Below are 17,913 nucleotides of genomic sequence, written 5' to 3'. Positions count from 1 at the left end.
TAAATCAGTCAATTTGGGGAAATCGTTATATATGCGCCTCGTTAGAATAATGGCTTTTACAGTAATGCCTGAGCTGTGTTCATGCTACTACTAACGTCGGTAGAAATTAACAAACAATAGCATTTGCTTTAGAACATAACAAAACATTACTAATCCCAGAATGCCATGTTTGCAGATAGCAAGCATCGCCATAATTTTTAAACGTATCCTTTGTCTTCTGAGTCGATTTCCCTTGTGTGTATTTGTGGCGTAAGTTGCAAACAGTCACGGAAAGCATCCGAGAAGGAAGTGCCAGAACGCTGACCGGTCAGGCGCCACTCCAAGAATAACAGATGGATCTGACGGCCTTAGTCTCAGTTTAGGAAATTTATTAGGGACTGGTTCGGGCTTCACATGTTCGACAAAGTCTGGATCCCCAGACTCCAGGGGTCTGGGTGATCACCTGTGTGCGTGGCTTACATGTCACTTTGGTTCTAGTGTGTATGTGACCGTGACCGGGGCAAGCCGCAAAAGTCGAACACTGCCCGACTTTGGCAGCCCTCACCGCTGCTGGGCTACCGTAGAATTTTGGTATGCAATCGATTGCCAGGACCGCCAATCCGCGTCCGGGAGAGGTTTCAAGAGGCACTCCTGGCCTGGCTGATCCTAGCATATGACGGCATGTGAACCAGCACTACGTGAATACTTGCCTCACGGCTAGCTTCAATCTGCCCCCCCCCCATTTTTTGCCAGCAGGCTGTTTTCCGTGCAAGGCGCATACAGTGATCTGCAATGACGTCAAATCCGCCTTATATGGGAGCTAGCTGAGTGGCAAAGGGTTGAGTGCGTACCGAAACCCCATAATATAGAAGACCTTTGAGTGGCAAATGCACTGTGTGACGTGTATTGCATGCATATCCTTTATAATGATCTGTGCAAAATTACATGTACAGTGAAACTGTCTAAGACGACCGCTCAAGGGACCTTCAAAATGTGGTCTCTGTTACCAGGTGGTCTGCTTATCCAGGGTCATTTGGCTGGACATAGCATCCCTTGGTCTTCGTTTCAGTGGTCTTCTAGTTCTAGGGCAGGTGGTCGCCGTATACGAGTGGTCGCCATGACATGCTTTACTGTATGTCGGCAGCATGCAGCAGCGGCATGCGGTCTGCTGGTGGCGTCAGCTTACATTCTGCTGGATCAGGCGCATGCACTCCTCGTTCAAAACCAGGTAACTCTGCGCGCAGCAGGACACTGTCTTGTTATGGAGGGAGCGCGTTGCATCCACCGCCGCCGTCAAGTCAGAGTGTTCAATACCTTGGGCTCTGGCTACGGACTGCACCTGTGCACACATCAACAAGCACCACAGCACAACAACAAACAAAACAATTCACTGTTCGCGTCAGACTCGGCTAGAGGCCGAGTTTCCCGCATCCGTAGGAACGCCACCGCCCTTCAAGGATCAAGGCGCAGATGCAGCTCCTGAAGCGGCGGTGTGAATGGGACTTTCGCATTCGGTCTTTGACCACTTTGGTGAGTCTGATCTCGTCAAGCACCGCAGCACAACAACAAACACACGGAAAACCATTGGGACGTGTAACAAGCCCTTACTTTCCTGTATGTAGCTCTTGTGTGATTGCTGTACTGTACGCATGCCGCACTAGTATCTTGCAGTTACTAGTTGACCACGAACAATGAGGAGGTTTACAGCACAACGGTACAAATGAATGCAGCAGTACTAGTACATAGTCACACACAATACCTGGATAGGAATGCCATAACAGTGATCTTCACGCTCTGCTAGCGTGCCAGGAGCATGCACAATGCACTGTACTCGCTACGATTTGTTTTAACTCTGCAGCACTCGGGCGTAAAAATCCAGGGGTGGCATTTCAGCTGGCACCGCAGTAGCTGATGGTACCACACGCACACACGCACACACATACGCACACACTCACTCACTCCCCCCCCCCCCCCACACACACACGCACACTGGTAGCTGACTGCCACTTACAGCCGTCGGTAGGTTCAAGTCTCGCTCGTTGCTGCGTCTGAAGTCGGCCGTGCGCAACGTAATCAGATTAGCTGCACTGCCCTTAAAGTAAGGTACGCCAAACTGAATGGCAGGCTCACCACTACCGGACGATGACGTGGTAGTCAATAGTGACAGACCTCCGATCAGCGCCAGAAGAGGCACAAACAGCTGAATGGTGATGACGAAATAGCTGCGGTGCACGACGGTCAGCCGCTTGATGAGCAGGGCGTACAGGCGCTGAAACCATAGTGCGGGGCCTGTCAGCAGTTCTGCACGCCACACATGGTGGCACAGGGGAGCACATGCAAGAGGAGTGATAAATACACGTGAAAGAAGTCAGGTAAGAGACAAGACCCCCCCCCCCCCCCCCCGCGCTCCTCCACATGCCCAAGGCACATGGACACACAGGAACGATGATGTCAAAAGTTCTTCTCAAAAAGCAAACGCCTTCATGATGGTAATTTCACGTTATGCTCAAATTAGTGCAGACTCATAGTTGAAAAAAAGTGCATGAAATACACAGGCGCACGCATGCACACGCAACTACCCAGAACGGCACATAAACTACCCAGAACGGCACATGCGGCCATGCACACAAAAGGAGTGTCCGCGTATGCGCATACAATCAGCAAGAAAACTAACCATAGTCGTTTAATTTCCTTGCCTTGTCCTTTTCAATGAGCCCATTGGCGTGGGCATCGTCCCCTTTCCTGAGAACACAACAACAACAACAACAACAACAACAACAACAACAACAACAACAACAACAACAACAACAACAACAACAACAACAACAACAACAACAACAGCAACAGCAACAGCAACAGCAACAGCAACAGCAGCAGCAGCAGCAGCAGCAGCGGCAACAACAATCTTATTGGCCATTGGCCATCGTGAGAATAGAGATCTCAACAACTACAGCAACACACAGACGTTCTTACTTCAACTTCTTTAGCTTGCGAGAGGATATACGTGTACACAAAGAATACAAGTGACGCATATCCCCCCTCTCCCCCCCCCCCCACCCCCTGCCCCCCCCCTTGCCCCATACTGTACCTGCTTCTCCCTCAAAGCACAGAGAGCACTGCCTTAGCCATTTCATTCCCTGGAGTGCTGCTGACAATCAACTTGTGCCAGGCGACCGGACACTCGGCAAACCAAACCAAACCAAACCTCAGTGCAAGTTCAATAACCTAATATGTGCGCTCATCCAGGCTTTGCATGCAGTGGGCCCCAAGTAACCATGGCGACTTGGCCACACTGAAGTGCTCAACTCCCCACTGTCATGTCTGCTGTTCCCAGCAATGCGCCACAGCCACAACACAAACTACATTGAGACACACCTGTCGTGCCTCCTTCTCGTACATTTCTTCTTACAAGATAACACTACTAGTATTCAGGGGATTCCCCTCCCCAGCCCTCCCCCCCCCCCCCCCCGGGCCAGCAGGAGTGGGAGGCTTACTCGGCATCAAGACGTTCTTTCTCCTTCTCTTCCTCTGCCAGCTGACCAACACGAATGAACACCTCCTCCATTGTGGTGACAGACAATCCAAAGTTGTCGATTCCTAGCTGTTCCTTTTGCACTGCAGCATGGAAAAAGGAGAACAGCAGAAAAATGACAGCGGTCGAGAAGCTGAACACACGCAGCACTTGCACGTGTGACTGTGTGCCGGTGTGTGAAAAATGACAGCGGTCGAGAAGCTGAACACACGCAGCACTTGCACGTGTGACCGTGTGCCTGTGTGTGTGGCCAGCCATGCCTAAAAGCTTGTTCTAATTCGGCCAGGAGTAGGGTTCAGACCCTGACCAATGCCACCTGTCCAAACGATGTGAAATTCGATACTCTAATGGCCAACATTTTGGAGAAACAAGTCCCCAAAGCCAAAGGGAAAGACTTGTCAGGATTTTCATTGCACAGATTTTACCAATCTCTCATCTAAAGAACACGACTATAGCATATCATCTGAACGTGCACTAGACCCTGGACCTTAGACGGTCATCACCAAGGAGATGATAACCATAGCAACCGGTGCTGGGATTGCACAGATCATCAGCTTGCAAGGCTGAAAAAATAGGCTGCCCACATTCCGGCCTGGTCTACACCACACAGCTTTCGAATATTTGTTCTGGCTTTTGGACATGCATGTGCTTACCCTCCATATCTTCGAAGAGCTGTGGAAAAGAGCCGGTTGCCTCCGAGGGCAGGATGAAGGCCATTTCAGCGCCGACGCTCGACACCATGCGTCCATTGGGTATGGACTTCACGATGAAGCTGGCCACGCGATTCTCGTCACACTGGCTCCCCTTGGCTACGGTCAAATGGTAACCAACACCGTACCTGCAGGCAAGGAGTACAACACAATGTAGGGACACGGTTTACTGTCTTCCAGCAAAGTCGGTCTCACAGAGATGCCCATTTGCACTACAAGCCTGCTTTTCAGCTTGACGTAAACTTACTGTAAACGTACCAAAAAATTCAGAATTCGTTAAAAAGTTTCGCTCATTAAACTTTCTTCTTTGTCAGGGTATACTATAGAACATCTGGCTTCAACAAAAGCTTAGCTCTAGATGGGCTCTGACATCGGCTTGTACACGAGTAGCCACATTTGTTTTACAGTGCACATGCAGCGGACCAAGGAGCCAAGTTTAAATGGACGTAGCTCTGAGCTTCACACACAGCCCTCGGCCAGAATGAAGTGCAATGAACAAGTGTTAAAAATAACGTGCTCTCCGACGTTAGTGAAGTGTTGTTGGCCATTAAAGATAGTAACACGAGAGCTGGGTGGGGTGGGTTGTAGATACGAAAAATCCGTGAGTGGCCACTGGCCAGAGCTGGCGAACGTAGATACGCATTAGTGAGATTCATTCCAGACGCCCACAAGAAGGCGGAAAAACTCCAAGGAATTGTCTGGCCTGTATGACAACATCCATGTCTGCACTGCTTTCCATCTCTGGCTTTCCGAGCTGTAGCCTAGGGCAAGAAACTAGCTCTCCAAATTCCCAATATTGAAATCCTAACACATGCATGCATACATACATACATACATGCATGCATGCATGCATACATACATACATACATACATACATACATACATACATACATACATACATACATACATACATACATACATACATACATACCCCCCCCCCATCCACACACACATCAGTGACACAGGCGCCGCCGGTATCTAGTCATCTGCGACTAACCTTGACTTGAGGAAAAGTGAGGAGCCGACGCATTTGCACTGGCCATCGGCCATGATGGCAATACGATCGCCCAACAAATCAGCTTCGTCCCTATCCAGCACAGCAGACAACACACACCAGAGCACACCAGATCCACAGACTATCGTTGTCTTGCACAACACTGCAGCAGCCATGCCATACAACGAACCAGTACAAGTACTGGCAGCAAAGCAACACCAATATCAAGTTGCAGCAGCCAACAGAGATGAGACCAGGACTGAAACTTTGTAACACATTACACAATTCAACTTCAACTGTTTCAGTCATTCACCGTGATCATAATCATCTTGCAAAGATAGAGTACTGTACTTTTAAAGTGCAGCAGAGGGAAAGAGTACAGGGCATGCAACTTTACAGTCATCAATTTACCGGAGGATGCACCCAGTGTGCTGACAGTGATCAACATCGCGGAGGCAGAGCCTCTAAGCGTAATATAGAACAGAACAACGAGGGCAATCAAGGCTTGTTTGCTGCTACTTAAAGTTTCATGCTCTTGCAATCATCAGGCAACATAAGAATGGGGTGCCGACCATGCCGGTATATATATGCCAGGAGAGGGTGGGTCCTGTAGCGCTGTGTGAAAAGCACAGCCATCAATTTATCAAGAGCAAATAGCTAATGTGGAACACCGTAAAACCTGTCGAAAAGTTCGTACTTTTGTTCAAATTTAGTGGTCACACCGGTACTAACTTGTCGGACACGAACCAATTTTTCGAACCACTCAGAATTGCAACAAACCAGCCTTGCTAGACTGTTGTGCTGTGTAGTATGCTCTACCTTCGCCATGTCACACGGCAAGCACTCATAGCACACTGGCTGCCCCCTCCGTGGGCCTTGGAGATAGTGGATCCAGCAGTGGATCCAGCAACTTAGGCTGGAAGCAGGGTGCGCTACTCGAACTGCGAGCAACCACCTAGAGCCCTTACATGTAATGAGTGGTAAGCAGAATGGTGCGGTCCTTCTTGTGCTTGATGAGCAAGTCCCACGTTGCACGACGTGCGTACGGGTCCATACCGGCCGTTGGTTCATCGAAGATCACCACCTTGGAGCCTCCGACCAGCGCAATGCCCACACTACATGACCAGACAAATGTAGGAACAGAGGAGTGTGAACATGTGCAACCGAGAGCGCATGCATGCACGTACAGAAACATGCATGCACACACACATGCACACACACATGCACACACGCATACATGCACACACACACACACACACACACACACACACACACACACACACACACACACACACACACACACACACACACACAACAGACGCACATAAGACAAATCTGTCAAGGGGATATTCTAACTCTGAAGTTAGTCATAATACTTCACTGCATCACCAATGTCATGGACAGAGAGGCAATCAACAATCTGCAGATCATGCTGGTTCCTATATGCCATGGCTATGTCCATCGACTGAAACAATACATCAAACACTTCAATACATTTTCCTCAGAGTGTGTGGACTCCTGCGTAGCCACTTCATCTCTCACACAATTATACAGCTAACAGTTTTGGGTATTGGTGTATGATTGTGTGAGGGAATTCAATCCATGTGCAAGATTTCCAGGAAGTAAGGGTGCGGCTTCTTGCAGATTCACTTATAAGAACGGCATTTCAGCTGATAAGCTCGTCTCATCACTCTGCAAAACACTGAACACCGTTTTCATATAGATTTCAGCAACGTTTCGGCATTTCGCCATCACCAGGTCGACTCAAATGCTTTTCTTTTTTTATGTACAAGATAACTAGAATAAAGGGAACACAGGAACTTCACACAGGCAATGCTTAGCTAGCAGCAAGGAGCACGGCTGCTGGACATTCGGGAGAGCATCACACACGCATCACCATGAGTCCCTAACCATCTCTCTCTCTCTCTCTCTCTCTCTCTCTCTCTCTCTCTCTCTCTCTCTCTCTCTCTCTCTCTCTCTCTCTCTCTCTCTCTCTCTCTCTCTCTCTCTCTCTCTCTCTCTCTCTCTCTCTCTCTCTATCCCTATCTGCCTCTTCGTCTCCCTCTCTCTCTGTATAAATGACTCATTAAACCCATACCTTAATTTTCTTTTCATGCCTCCAGAAAGCTGCATGGATTTCCAAGTGGTCTTGTCGCGTAGTTTCAGGTCATCCAACATGTCAGCTACAGCCATATTCAGCAGTGAGCCAGACAGGCCCTGGTCGTTGGCAAGAAAAGCAACACAGAACACCAGCAGCCACGAAAGAAAACTTAATGATATTGCTCAGGGGAGTAGTTTGCACATCTGTGGTATGGTGACCATGTGCCAGAGCACATCTGTGGTGTAGTGACCATGTGCCAGAGCACATCCGTGGTGTGGTACTCATGTACCATGGGCAACCTCCTAGTCGTCGCTTTGCCCATTTTGACTACGTATGATGGCGAGCATTTTGCTGGTGTGATGACCAGACTACGCTGACTACACACGAGCTACGCGCCTGTTGCTGCATGGCATGCATAGGTTAGACGAGGACTTCATGAGTGTTGGTAAACAGGGTGCAAGTAACATCAGGGTCAGTCAGGGTATAGCTTGAACAGCAAGCAGAATAGTGAACCCTACCATACCAGTCACATGGGATGCAGACCATCAGCAGCAAGACAATCAGCAGCAAGACCATCAGCAGCAAGACCATCAGCAGCAAGAATGGCAGTACAGTCGGACCTCGCCTAACCGCACACATCTGTTTTTCACAAAAAATATCCGGATAGGCGAGGGAGCCGGATAATCGAACACACATTCTGTATGTATGCATAGCATATGCTGTAAATATATCCGGATAGGCGAGGGAACCGGATAATCGAATATACATACTGCATGTATGCATGGCATATGTTGTAAATCGGTAACCAACGATTTTGTTCCGGATGGCGAGGGATCCGGATAAAAGAGGACCGGATAAGCGAGGTCTGACTGTACGCCAAAGAAAGTTTTTGAAGAACTTTCAAAGACAAGCCGGTTGTACCCTGGGGTCGCTACAGGATAAACCGATATGTAGAGTAAAGTTCACGCTTCATCAGCCAATTCGACTCCACCTCTAGCCCCACAGTTATCACTACAACACAAATACTGTTCTTGACTGCACGATTCCGACGGAAAATCCCACCAAATACCGGTACATGTAAGGTAAAACCTGTCAAGGCGAACACTCGGAAAAGGCGACCACCTGTCGCAGAGGACCACTACAACCAGGACCAAGAGATGTTATTTCCGGTCAAATGACACTGGTTACGGAGACCACCTGTATGCAGCGACCACATTTGGAATATGTCCCTTGAGCGGTCGCCTTAGACAGGTTTCACTGTATTGCAAGTTGCGCAGAGAGGTGACAAAGCGCTTACCTTGAGTGAGGCAAACAAGACAAGATGTTCGTTCACTGTCAGCTTATCCCAGAGGACATTGTGCTGCGGGCACAGACCCAGGTCGCCACGGATCTGATCCATCTCGGTGAGGATAGACTTGCCGTTGATGTAGGCATTGCCCCCTGTTGGGTTGTACAAACCGGTCAGCATCGACATGGTCGTTGTCTTGCCCGCACCGTTGTGGCCCAGCAACGACGTGATCTGGCCCTCCACCATGTTCAGGGTCAGGCCGTCCACTGCCACCTTTGTGCCTTGCAAACCCTGCAGCAGCATCATGAACATCACCAACATTATCAACATTACCAACATCACCAACAGGGCAGCAGCAGCAGAGGCAGTAGCAGCAGCATCAGCAGCGTCACCAACATCATCTACATTATCAACATTGTCAACATTCTCTACATCATCAACATTTATCAACATCTCCAACAGGGCAGCAGCAGAGGCAGTGGCAGCGGCATCAGCAGCATCAGCAACATTATTAACATCATCAACAGAGCAGCAACATCATCAACATCGTCAACATCACCAACAGAGCAGCAGCAGCACCAACAGAGCAGCAGCAGCAGCGTCACCGCTAAGGCACCAAGAGCAGCAGAGTGAAAGGAGAAAAGTCAGAGTCCCCGGCAAAACTCACAGCCGCCTTTCCCTAAAACACCACCAAATACAAGTACTGCAGGTCCTATAAAGTACACCTGCTGCCTCATTATCGACACCTCCGACCAGGCATGCATACAGTGGACATGATTGAGTGGACAGAACTCCGAGGGCTAACAGCACATGGTGGCGTACACTTACTCGGAACACCTTCTGCAAGTTGTCAATGCGGATGCCAAACTTGACACCAGTTGGCTCCGGTTCAAAAGCACTGGAATCGGCAGATTGGTCATTGCCTTTCAGCAGCTCCTGCGTGCCAGATAGCAGACAATACATGTAGGCACACACAAACATCACAGTTCATTCAGAAAGCAAAGATGATCACCCGAAAAATTCGGCGATAAGTTATTTCGTGGCAAAGAGAGCATGCAATACGAGTGATGAGGCCGAGTGACTTGTTAATTTCAAGTGACAAAAACAAAACCTCCAGTGGATCCCACACGGTGTGTGGCTTGGAGCTACGGCACAAGAACAAGAAAACATAGCTGAGCGTACCTTCTCGTGGTAGTCGTCGCTTTCGCCATCAGGGAAGCCAAACCAGTAAGACGGCTGCAAGAAGAAGTAGAACTTCTTCGGCACACCGTATTCGCCGGGGAACACCGCTTCGATGTACCTATGAGTATGAGAGCAGAGAGCAGGGCAAAGTAGCCAGGCAGCCAGCTCGGTCACCAAATTTCAAACAGCCAGAAAAGCCCAACACAACTTAGAGAGTCGGTCAATCTGACTTTCCCGTATCCATAGGAACAATGAGCAACTGAGCATGCAATAAAAAATTTAAAAAAATATCTTTTTATTCGATGACTCAATCCAGCAATCATGCCGTGACCTAGTGTGGGACAGAAGCAGCAATTGTAATGGGTTGAGTTGTCTCTTTCATCGCCCATGCACTCATGAAGACAAGATAAAGAGTTGGGCAAAAGAATACGATGGTAGAGGATGTGTTAGCTTCTCTTAGGGGCCAATGCATGCCGATGTTCTCGTGTGTCCAGGGAACTAATCAGCAAGCACAGACGAACGCACGCACGTACGCACACACACACACATATGCACTCGCACCGAAACAAACAAACAAACAAATAACCAAACAACCAAACAAGTGCCGTACCAAGTCATAACCCAAAAGAAGGCGATCTGCGCTAGGATGAGCAGATAGGCGCTCTGCAGATTGAACGTGTTGAACTGGTCCAGGCCATCCGAGAGATTGCTAAAGGACACGGTGACACCGCGGCTGCCTTGTTGTAATATCAACACCACCGAGTACGTCAGGCACGTGTTCAGGAAGAATGGTGCACAAAAGCCGTTCTTGATTTGACTGCACAGCAGCAGAACGCAGAAAGCAGGCCAAACACATGCAGCAACAATGCAGATTAGTGCACATTTAGACTTTAAACGCGCACGCATGCACGCACATGCACACTGACGCGCCCAACGCGGGTCCCTGGTCGAGGGGCCCCAGTTCTGTCAGTACAGGCGTATGCATGGACCCCATGTGATGAGAACCATCGAGATGAGAACCACCCAAACCTGTATGGATACATACAAGTCGGTGCTGTGACGTCGCACTTTCAAGCCCTATTGCACACGACATGCACTTGTAAGCGCAAACCTGCGCCGATCTTCAGGCGTTCTCGAAAATACGATGCGATCACGCTCTCTACATACACATCTGGACAACCCAGGAGGCAAAGGCTTGGATTTCATTACGCCATGCCTCAAAGCCGGCCAGTTGCATCCCTCGCCAACTACTTCATCTTTAATGAGAATCTAGCCGTACGGTTAGAGGAGAAGGCAGAAATGCCCGTGTATCTGGTGAAGTAAAATAAAAACAAACAAACAAACAACCGAGCACCCAGTCAAACATGCCAGCCATACTCTCCGCCATTCCTCTGGCCCCCTCTCTCCCATGGTGCTTGCTGTGTACGCCGATCCCGAGACCCTTGGTCGGGGGAGTCCACTGCATCTCACCAGCGCAGCTCATGTAGCGCCTACACACCCATTGTTCTCTTTTTTGTTTCGTCTTCCCCTTCTTTCGTAGGTATGTGCAATGTAAAAAAAAAAAAAAAAAATAGTGGAGAAGTGCGAGCTGCTTACGGATCAACGGTGGTGCTTCCGCTAAAGATAAATGCTGGGACAACGCTGACGAGGAACATGACGGTGGCCACCAGAGCACCAACAGTGGGGTTGGAGAAGAGTGTGCTGTAGTGGCGAAACAGACCAAGGCAGATCAGAAAAAAAAACAGACCAAAGCAGATCAGAAGAAACAGACCAAAGCAGATCAGAAGAAACAGACCAAAGCAGATCAGAAGAAACAGACCAAGGCAGATCAGAAGAAACAGACCAAGGCAGATCAGAAGAAACAGACAACACAGTTTCATCATGCAACACAGCAAAAGAAGAGACGGCTAGATTGAAATTTATCCTCACAACATCGCTCACTAGATTACGCGGGCAGTACAAGCAAATCAGTACCCACCATTCTCTCTCTCTCTCTCTCTCTCTCTCTCTCTTCTCTTCTCTTCTCTCTCTTCTCTTCTCTGTCTCTCTCTCTCTCTCTTCTCTTCTCTGTCTCTGTCTCTCTCTCTCTGTGTCTCTGTCTCTCTCTCCCTCTCTGTTTCTCTGTCTCTCTGTCTGTCTCTCTGCGTCTGTCTGTCTGTCTGTCTCTTTCGCTCATTTCCAGACTAGTTGGACACAGACCCAGCACCATTTCTCACCACTCACCTCCAAAACGAGCAGCTCACCAGCATTGCATGGCAGTAGAGAAGGAAGAGAATGTATATGACCAGAAAGTCAGCGTCCGGAGTAATCTTGCCGAACTGTGTGTGTGTGTGTGTGTGTGTGTGCACGCACGCGTGTAAAAGGGATGAGCAAGCAGCGCATAGGTACATGCACAGGGTTACATGGCATCATCGCCAATACGGTGCATAACGGCATGCACAGCAGCAGTACTGCAGGAGACCCGTTGACTGACTGCATAACGGCATGCGCAGCAGCAGTACTGCAGGAGACCCGTTGACTGACTGCATAACGGCATGCGCAGCAGCAGTACTGCAGGAGACCCGTTGACTGACTGCATAAAGGCTTGCACAGCAGCAGTACTGCAGGAGACCCGTTGACTGACTGCATACATACTGGTGTACAGTACTGGCAACTGAAATCCGACCCCCTGGATTTCAGTTGCCGGCACTGTACATGTAGAGCATATGCAATGACATCAAATCCGCCTTATATGGTAGCTAGCTAAGTGGCAAAACGCTCAGTGCGTACAGAAACCCCATATATAGATTAGAAGAACTTTGAGCGGCAAGTGCACTATGTGGCGTGTATTGCATAATTATGATGTGCTGGCCTGTTTGTCCTCGCCTCCTTGCCTTGGTGCCAGACAGTACAGTACAGTGCAGTACTGCAGTCATGACTGAAGCACCGTGCAGCTCCCATTCGTCTGGAGAGACAGCACATGCAAGACTCCAGTAAACCACGCTTTGAAGACAAGGGTAATCCCCCCCGGCAGAAGACTGTACGAGTTCAGGCTACTTGAACTCCAGTATAGACAGTCTGTTCATGCAAACACAACCCAACCGTACGTAAAGTCCTAAGGCATAACCATGACATGTAAGAGAACGCAACAGAACATGTGAGTGTTACGAGTGCAACTGCAACCATAGCACATAAGCTATGAATGAAACGATTATACCAACTACTCGGTAATCGATCGATAATTCCTTATCAATCAAGTAATCGTTACGTTATGGATTACTCGTTAGGGATTTTGAGTCCAAAAGTACTGAAAACCCTTGTTTTTGTGAAGTTTGAATCAGTTTCCACTGTGAGTATGCAGTTGCCAGGGGCATGGTGCACATTCTGAGGTTAAATTGACTTTATAACTACCATGTTTCTGAGCTACCCTGTCACTAATGCAAATTTGTGGTATTATGATGGCTTAGATTTCGGAAACAGAGCAATGTTTGCACAAAATTCTGACACTATCTGCTAACGATTATAATCGATCGTTAAGCTCAAGAGTAATCGATAGGTGAAAATCCACGATCGTTTCAGCCCTACACATAAGCTATGAATGCAACTAACAACGATAGCGTTGGGTACTCTAAAGACCACAGGCTACTGGACAACACCATGGGGACGGACGGTCGTGACAATACCAGTGCACAACAACAAGGTTCTATTGCGACGCTTACCTTGAGGATTAGTGTGATAAAGAGAGAAATCAGGATGAACTGAACGAAGTACTTTAGAAACCAGGACAGCCAGATGACCCAGTTACGGCATCCCATCATGCGCAGAGATTCCTTCAGTCTGGACTGCTTCTCTTTGATCAGCTCCTGAAAACCAACACCGGGGTAAATCAAAACAGATTTAAAAACAAAACCGAAAACCTCAAAACCCCACAGCAATAGCAGCAAACATTGGAAATTGCTGAAAAATTGCTGCTATGCTCAGGAAGCTACAAATGTTGAGAAGTCAAAATGGCAGAACAGCATTTTCTTGAACCGCTACAATGCTCTAAAATTAGGCTGGTTTGCAATAGAGAAGGTAGGGGTAAGTTACTAACGAGTCACGACACGTGATCGACACTTCAAGCAGTGCACACTTTGTACACTTGACACACACACACACATACACACACACACACATGCACACATGCACACACACACACATGCACACACACGCGTCCACAGACACACACACGTCCACACACATGCACGCGTACACACACACACTTGACACACACACACACACACATGCACGCGTACACACGTACACACACCCCCCCCCCCCCCACACACACACACATACCCCCCCCCCCCACACACACACACACAAGGATTGGAAGTGCCCAGAAGCACTGGCTTACCTGTGTGACGGAATACACGGTGTAACTGAAGATCAGCACAGTGATGATAGGGAAGACAGTGGAGATGATTGGGATGAAGCTTTCCTCTGTGAACTCCTTGGTTGGCATGTGCTAAATGCAGCAAAAACCGACAACATTTACTCTGTGTTGTTGCGTTGTCTCTGTGTTGGTACTGACTTGCCCCTATCTCTGCACGGTGTTAGCTGTCAATTTTGTTTTGCTTCTCAAATTTTAGACTTCTGCCTCTTTGTGTTGGTGAGCACATTGTGTAGTACTGAGTTACCCCCTCTCTGTGTTTCTGGGCCTTTGAATTGGTACTGACTTGCCCCCCCCCCCCATATCTGCACGGTGTAAACTGTCAATCCTGTTTTGCTAAAAAAATCTCAGAAACACAGAGAGGGGGCGACTCAGTGCTACAAGATGTGCTCATCAACACAGAGAGGCAGAAATCTGAAATTTGAGAAGGAGATGTGACTCAACCCTGAGCAGAGCAGGGACCGTCCGGTCTCTGTCCATAGCAGAGTGAGCGCGCTTGACGCCGCTGCGCATATTCTCATTCTATCTCATCGCACAGGGTGTGGCAATTCAGGACTCTTGTGACTAGTATCAAGAGTACATAACCCCCAAGAGTGTGCAACTCCAGCTACGGGGTCTGCGACGGCAGAACTTCACATCACGTGATGAACTCGTACACACCATTTGCACCCTGTGCATGATAGATACAGGGTTGTACGCAACCCAGCTTTGGGCTCAACTCTCTTGTGGTCACTTTGCACTGTGTTTGCCAGCGTAACCTTTTGAACCACGTCACGTGATGTGAAGTTCTGCCGTACCGTCGCAGCACAGCATAGAGGTCATGCAGGCCGTTGGACACTCTTGGGGATTATGTACTGTAAACAATGGTAAAAGCAGAAATTTTCGGCGGTGTTTTATTTTCTGTAACTTCGGTGCCGACAATTTTTACCGAAAATAAAACGCACTGAAATTTCGTTACCATGGTTACTACCGGTACTGTATACATGTAGTACAAGTACACTTTTGAAGAAGGGCTGAGGCTTCCTGCAGCTTCATCTGTGAAAGGAATTCGGGTGGACACACCCGCGCTACGGGAATGGGTGTGTCCACCCGAATTCCTTTCACAAGTACACTTGTACTTGGAAAACGGGTTTTGCCGAAAATTTCCCTCCACCGAACCGCCCATTTCGGAGAATACCGAAAATATTACACCACCGAAAATTGCTGCTTTTACAGTACTCGTGCTAGTATGTTCAACCCGCCTCCTTGCTGGGCCAGACAAACGGTACATAGTATAGAGGTTATAATGAAAGAAGTCGTACTGATAAGTCAGCGGCATTCCGGAACCGCTCGTGGATGCTATCTATGCAGACTGAGTCGCGCCTTTGCCACAGCACATCAACTGACTGCTGTAATCGCACAGCCTCTATAGAGCAAAGAAGGGAGCTAACACATCCCGTGCCTATGGCTACCTGAACAGCATGTTACTACGGTTACAACGCAAAGGGACTCAGGGCATACAAGGCATGGGTGCTCCCAGCCCTGTTCTAGAACTGAACTCGCTTGTAACTTTGTAATATTTTTTATTTATTTATGATTATTTTACTTGGGCATTCCCAACTGTTGAGGTTCGACCTTAACTAACTGAACTGCTACTGATCTGCATGATATCAGTCGCCATGTATCTGACTTTGCATTGTCGTCACTACCCTACGTGTAGTGCACTGTTAGCTGTGTTTTAGGCCGTGATCGTTTGGTCGGATCCAGATCCAGATCCATCGGATCCACTGGATCTGCAATGATCGATTGGTCGAATCTGGATCCAGATCCTTTGGATTTGGATCCGAGCAACCCTGCCCCGGGAGCAGGGTTGACTGGATCCATCGGATCCAAATGTGACCTTTGTGCGTATATGGTGGGTAAAAATCATTTTTATACTCATTGTCGTACGTCTAGTGGACTTTTGTTGACTTTTCGTACGACGCGGGCGATCAGTACGACTTGTGCCTTTTTTGGGTGACCTGTCAGCGCCATTTTTTACTTCGTCAACATGCAGCCAAGGTCCGCAAAAAAGTGTTAAGTTGATTCTGAAGGATCCGACGGATCTGAGATTTGGATCTGGATCTGGATCCGACCAAACGATCATAGCCTTAGTGTCGCGCGGTATCTGTGTGTCACGTGCTTATTGCTTTGCGCGGGCTTTTCCATACTTTGAGTGAGTGGTGAGTTTGTGCTGAGGGAGTTCTGGAGAGAGAGAGAGAGTTGGAATGGCGGACATGGTTTTTCGAGTGGTTTTCCCTTTTGCTTTTGTCTTGTAGTATTGTCTGAGATCATGATAGTCTAAGAAAGAGATACCTCAGAACCCATCCAGTTGTTGTCTAACAGTCTGCGAGCGAGCGAGCCCGACTCAACACCAACAGATCCTAAGGTCTTTTTACAGGGTGCCCAAGGTGAATGAATGTGTTACGTTCCTGGCGAAATTAATTGGGGATATGATCAGTGCGAAGGGATTTGGGGAGTGTGGTAATTGTAGTGCAAGTACCTGGGGCATTACCAGAACAGTACGCTTCAACCAAACACATGCAAACAATTTCTTGTTAACTGTCTACATTGACAAACCAGAATTGCACTGAATGAAACCTAGCGAGGTGTGGTCACATTTGTGGGTGTGGGTCTTTAAAGATAAAGACCCACACCCACAAATGTGCAGCTTTTATGTGCAGGTCTTTATCAGATGGTATGAATAAAATAATGGTCTCGGCTTTGGATTAATTTAATGGCTAATGAGGAAGCTGTTGACTATCACCTCCACCACTACACTGCGCTCTTAGCCGACTAAACCCTCCTGCACACAACCATCACCAATGCGAGGACACTTCTGCAGACGATATTGATAACTCCTTCAGACAGCTGTTTCGTTAATACATAACTCATCAGTGAAGGTAGATGTTGAATGATATATTGACCTTTGATAAATACCCACACTCATTAGTGACCACACCATCAACAATATCAAATTCAAATAAACTTGCTTGACTCAATAAATACCACTGTACTTTTCCATGCAGCACTGCACTTTTCCCTAAAAAGGAGTATTTTATAAACAGTATTTATTGGCCTTAGTGGTATTTTATAAACAGTATTTATTGGCTTTTGGGCCAATAAATACTGTTTATAAAATACCACTAAGGCCAATAAATACTGTTTATAAAATACTCCTTTTTACAGTCCATTCATAAAAAAATGGGTCCTGGCTCTGGCGAGCTCCCGTATTTGGCGATTTTTCGTGATTTCATCGTACACAGTGCAGTGCTGCGAACTTTGAAATTTGAAAAAGGGTCCAAAAAGGGTGCCTGAACTGGGGTTCGAACCGCAGAATGCACTGTTGCAGGCGGGGTCAAACGGCCTGGATTTTGATGGTTTTTCCCAATTCAGTGCTTTTGGGGCAAAACCTGGCCGAAATCCTATTCTTGCTATGGCTTGCTTTTTGGACAAAAAAACTTCAGAAACATAATTGGAAGAGGATTCCATATGGGATTGCAGAAAAAAATTCTAAAAAAACTCAACGTTTGACCCATTTATGGCCAAAAGCTAGAAGTTCATTTATTTCTGAATGGACTGTAGGGAAAGCGAAGGTCAACATAATGTATAATAAATGTTGTAGCCTGTGAGAGTATGCATGGTATTCGTTGCTCTAACTTCTATCTTACATTCCTTGTTGCACCCGCCGGCTACCA

At 47.9% G+C, this 17,913-nt stretch overlaps 1 protein-coding gene across 1 annotated transcript in view; it reads right to left on the bottom strand.

The window, feature by feature from the left end:
- LOC135822684 (phospholipid-transporting ATPase ABCA3-like) overlaps positions 1-17,913 on the bottom strand; it is a 95,232-nt gene that overhangs the window by 31,315 nt on the left and 46,004 nt on the right. The window contains exons 12-27 of the mRNA XM_065335502.1: positions 14,162-14,272; positions 13,485-13,628; positions 12,010-12,104; positions 11,383-11,487; positions 10,397-10,603; positions 9,787-9,904; positions 9,433-9,540; positions 8,614-8,895; positions 7,314-7,432; positions 6,184-6,330; positions 5,219-5,308; positions 4,165-4,349; positions 3,474-3,594; positions 2,654-2,721; positions 1,991-2,280; positions 1,166-1,318 (exon numbers count right to left, since the gene is read on the bottom strand). Coding sequence (XP_065191574.1) covers positions 1,166-1,318; positions 1,991-2,280; positions 2,654-2,721; positions 3,474-3,594; positions 4,165-4,349; positions 5,219-5,308; positions 6,184-6,330; positions 7,314-7,432; positions 8,614-8,895; positions 9,433-9,540; positions 9,787-9,904; positions 10,397-10,603; positions 11,383-11,487; positions 12,010-12,104; positions 13,485-13,628; positions 14,162-14,272 — 2,343 coding nt within the window. The remainder of the gene's footprint in view (positions 1-1,165; positions 1,319-1,990; positions 2,281-2,653; positions 2,722-3,473; positions 3,595-4,164; positions 4,350-5,218; positions 5,309-6,183; positions 6,331-7,313; positions 7,433-8,613; positions 8,896-9,432; positions 9,541-9,786; positions 9,905-10,396; positions 10,604-11,382; positions 11,488-12,009; positions 12,105-13,484; positions 13,629-14,161; positions 14,273-17,913) is intronic.

Source organism: Sycon ciliatum, chromosome 8 (assembly GCF_964019385.1).
Source record: "Sycon ciliatum chromosome 8, ocSycCili1.1, whole genome shotgun sequence".
Taxonomy (NCBI): Eukaryota; Metazoa; Porifera; class Calcarea; order Leucosolenida; family Sycettidae; genus Sycon; species Sycon ciliatum.
This window is presented reverse-complemented; position numbering and strand designations above follow the sequence as displayed.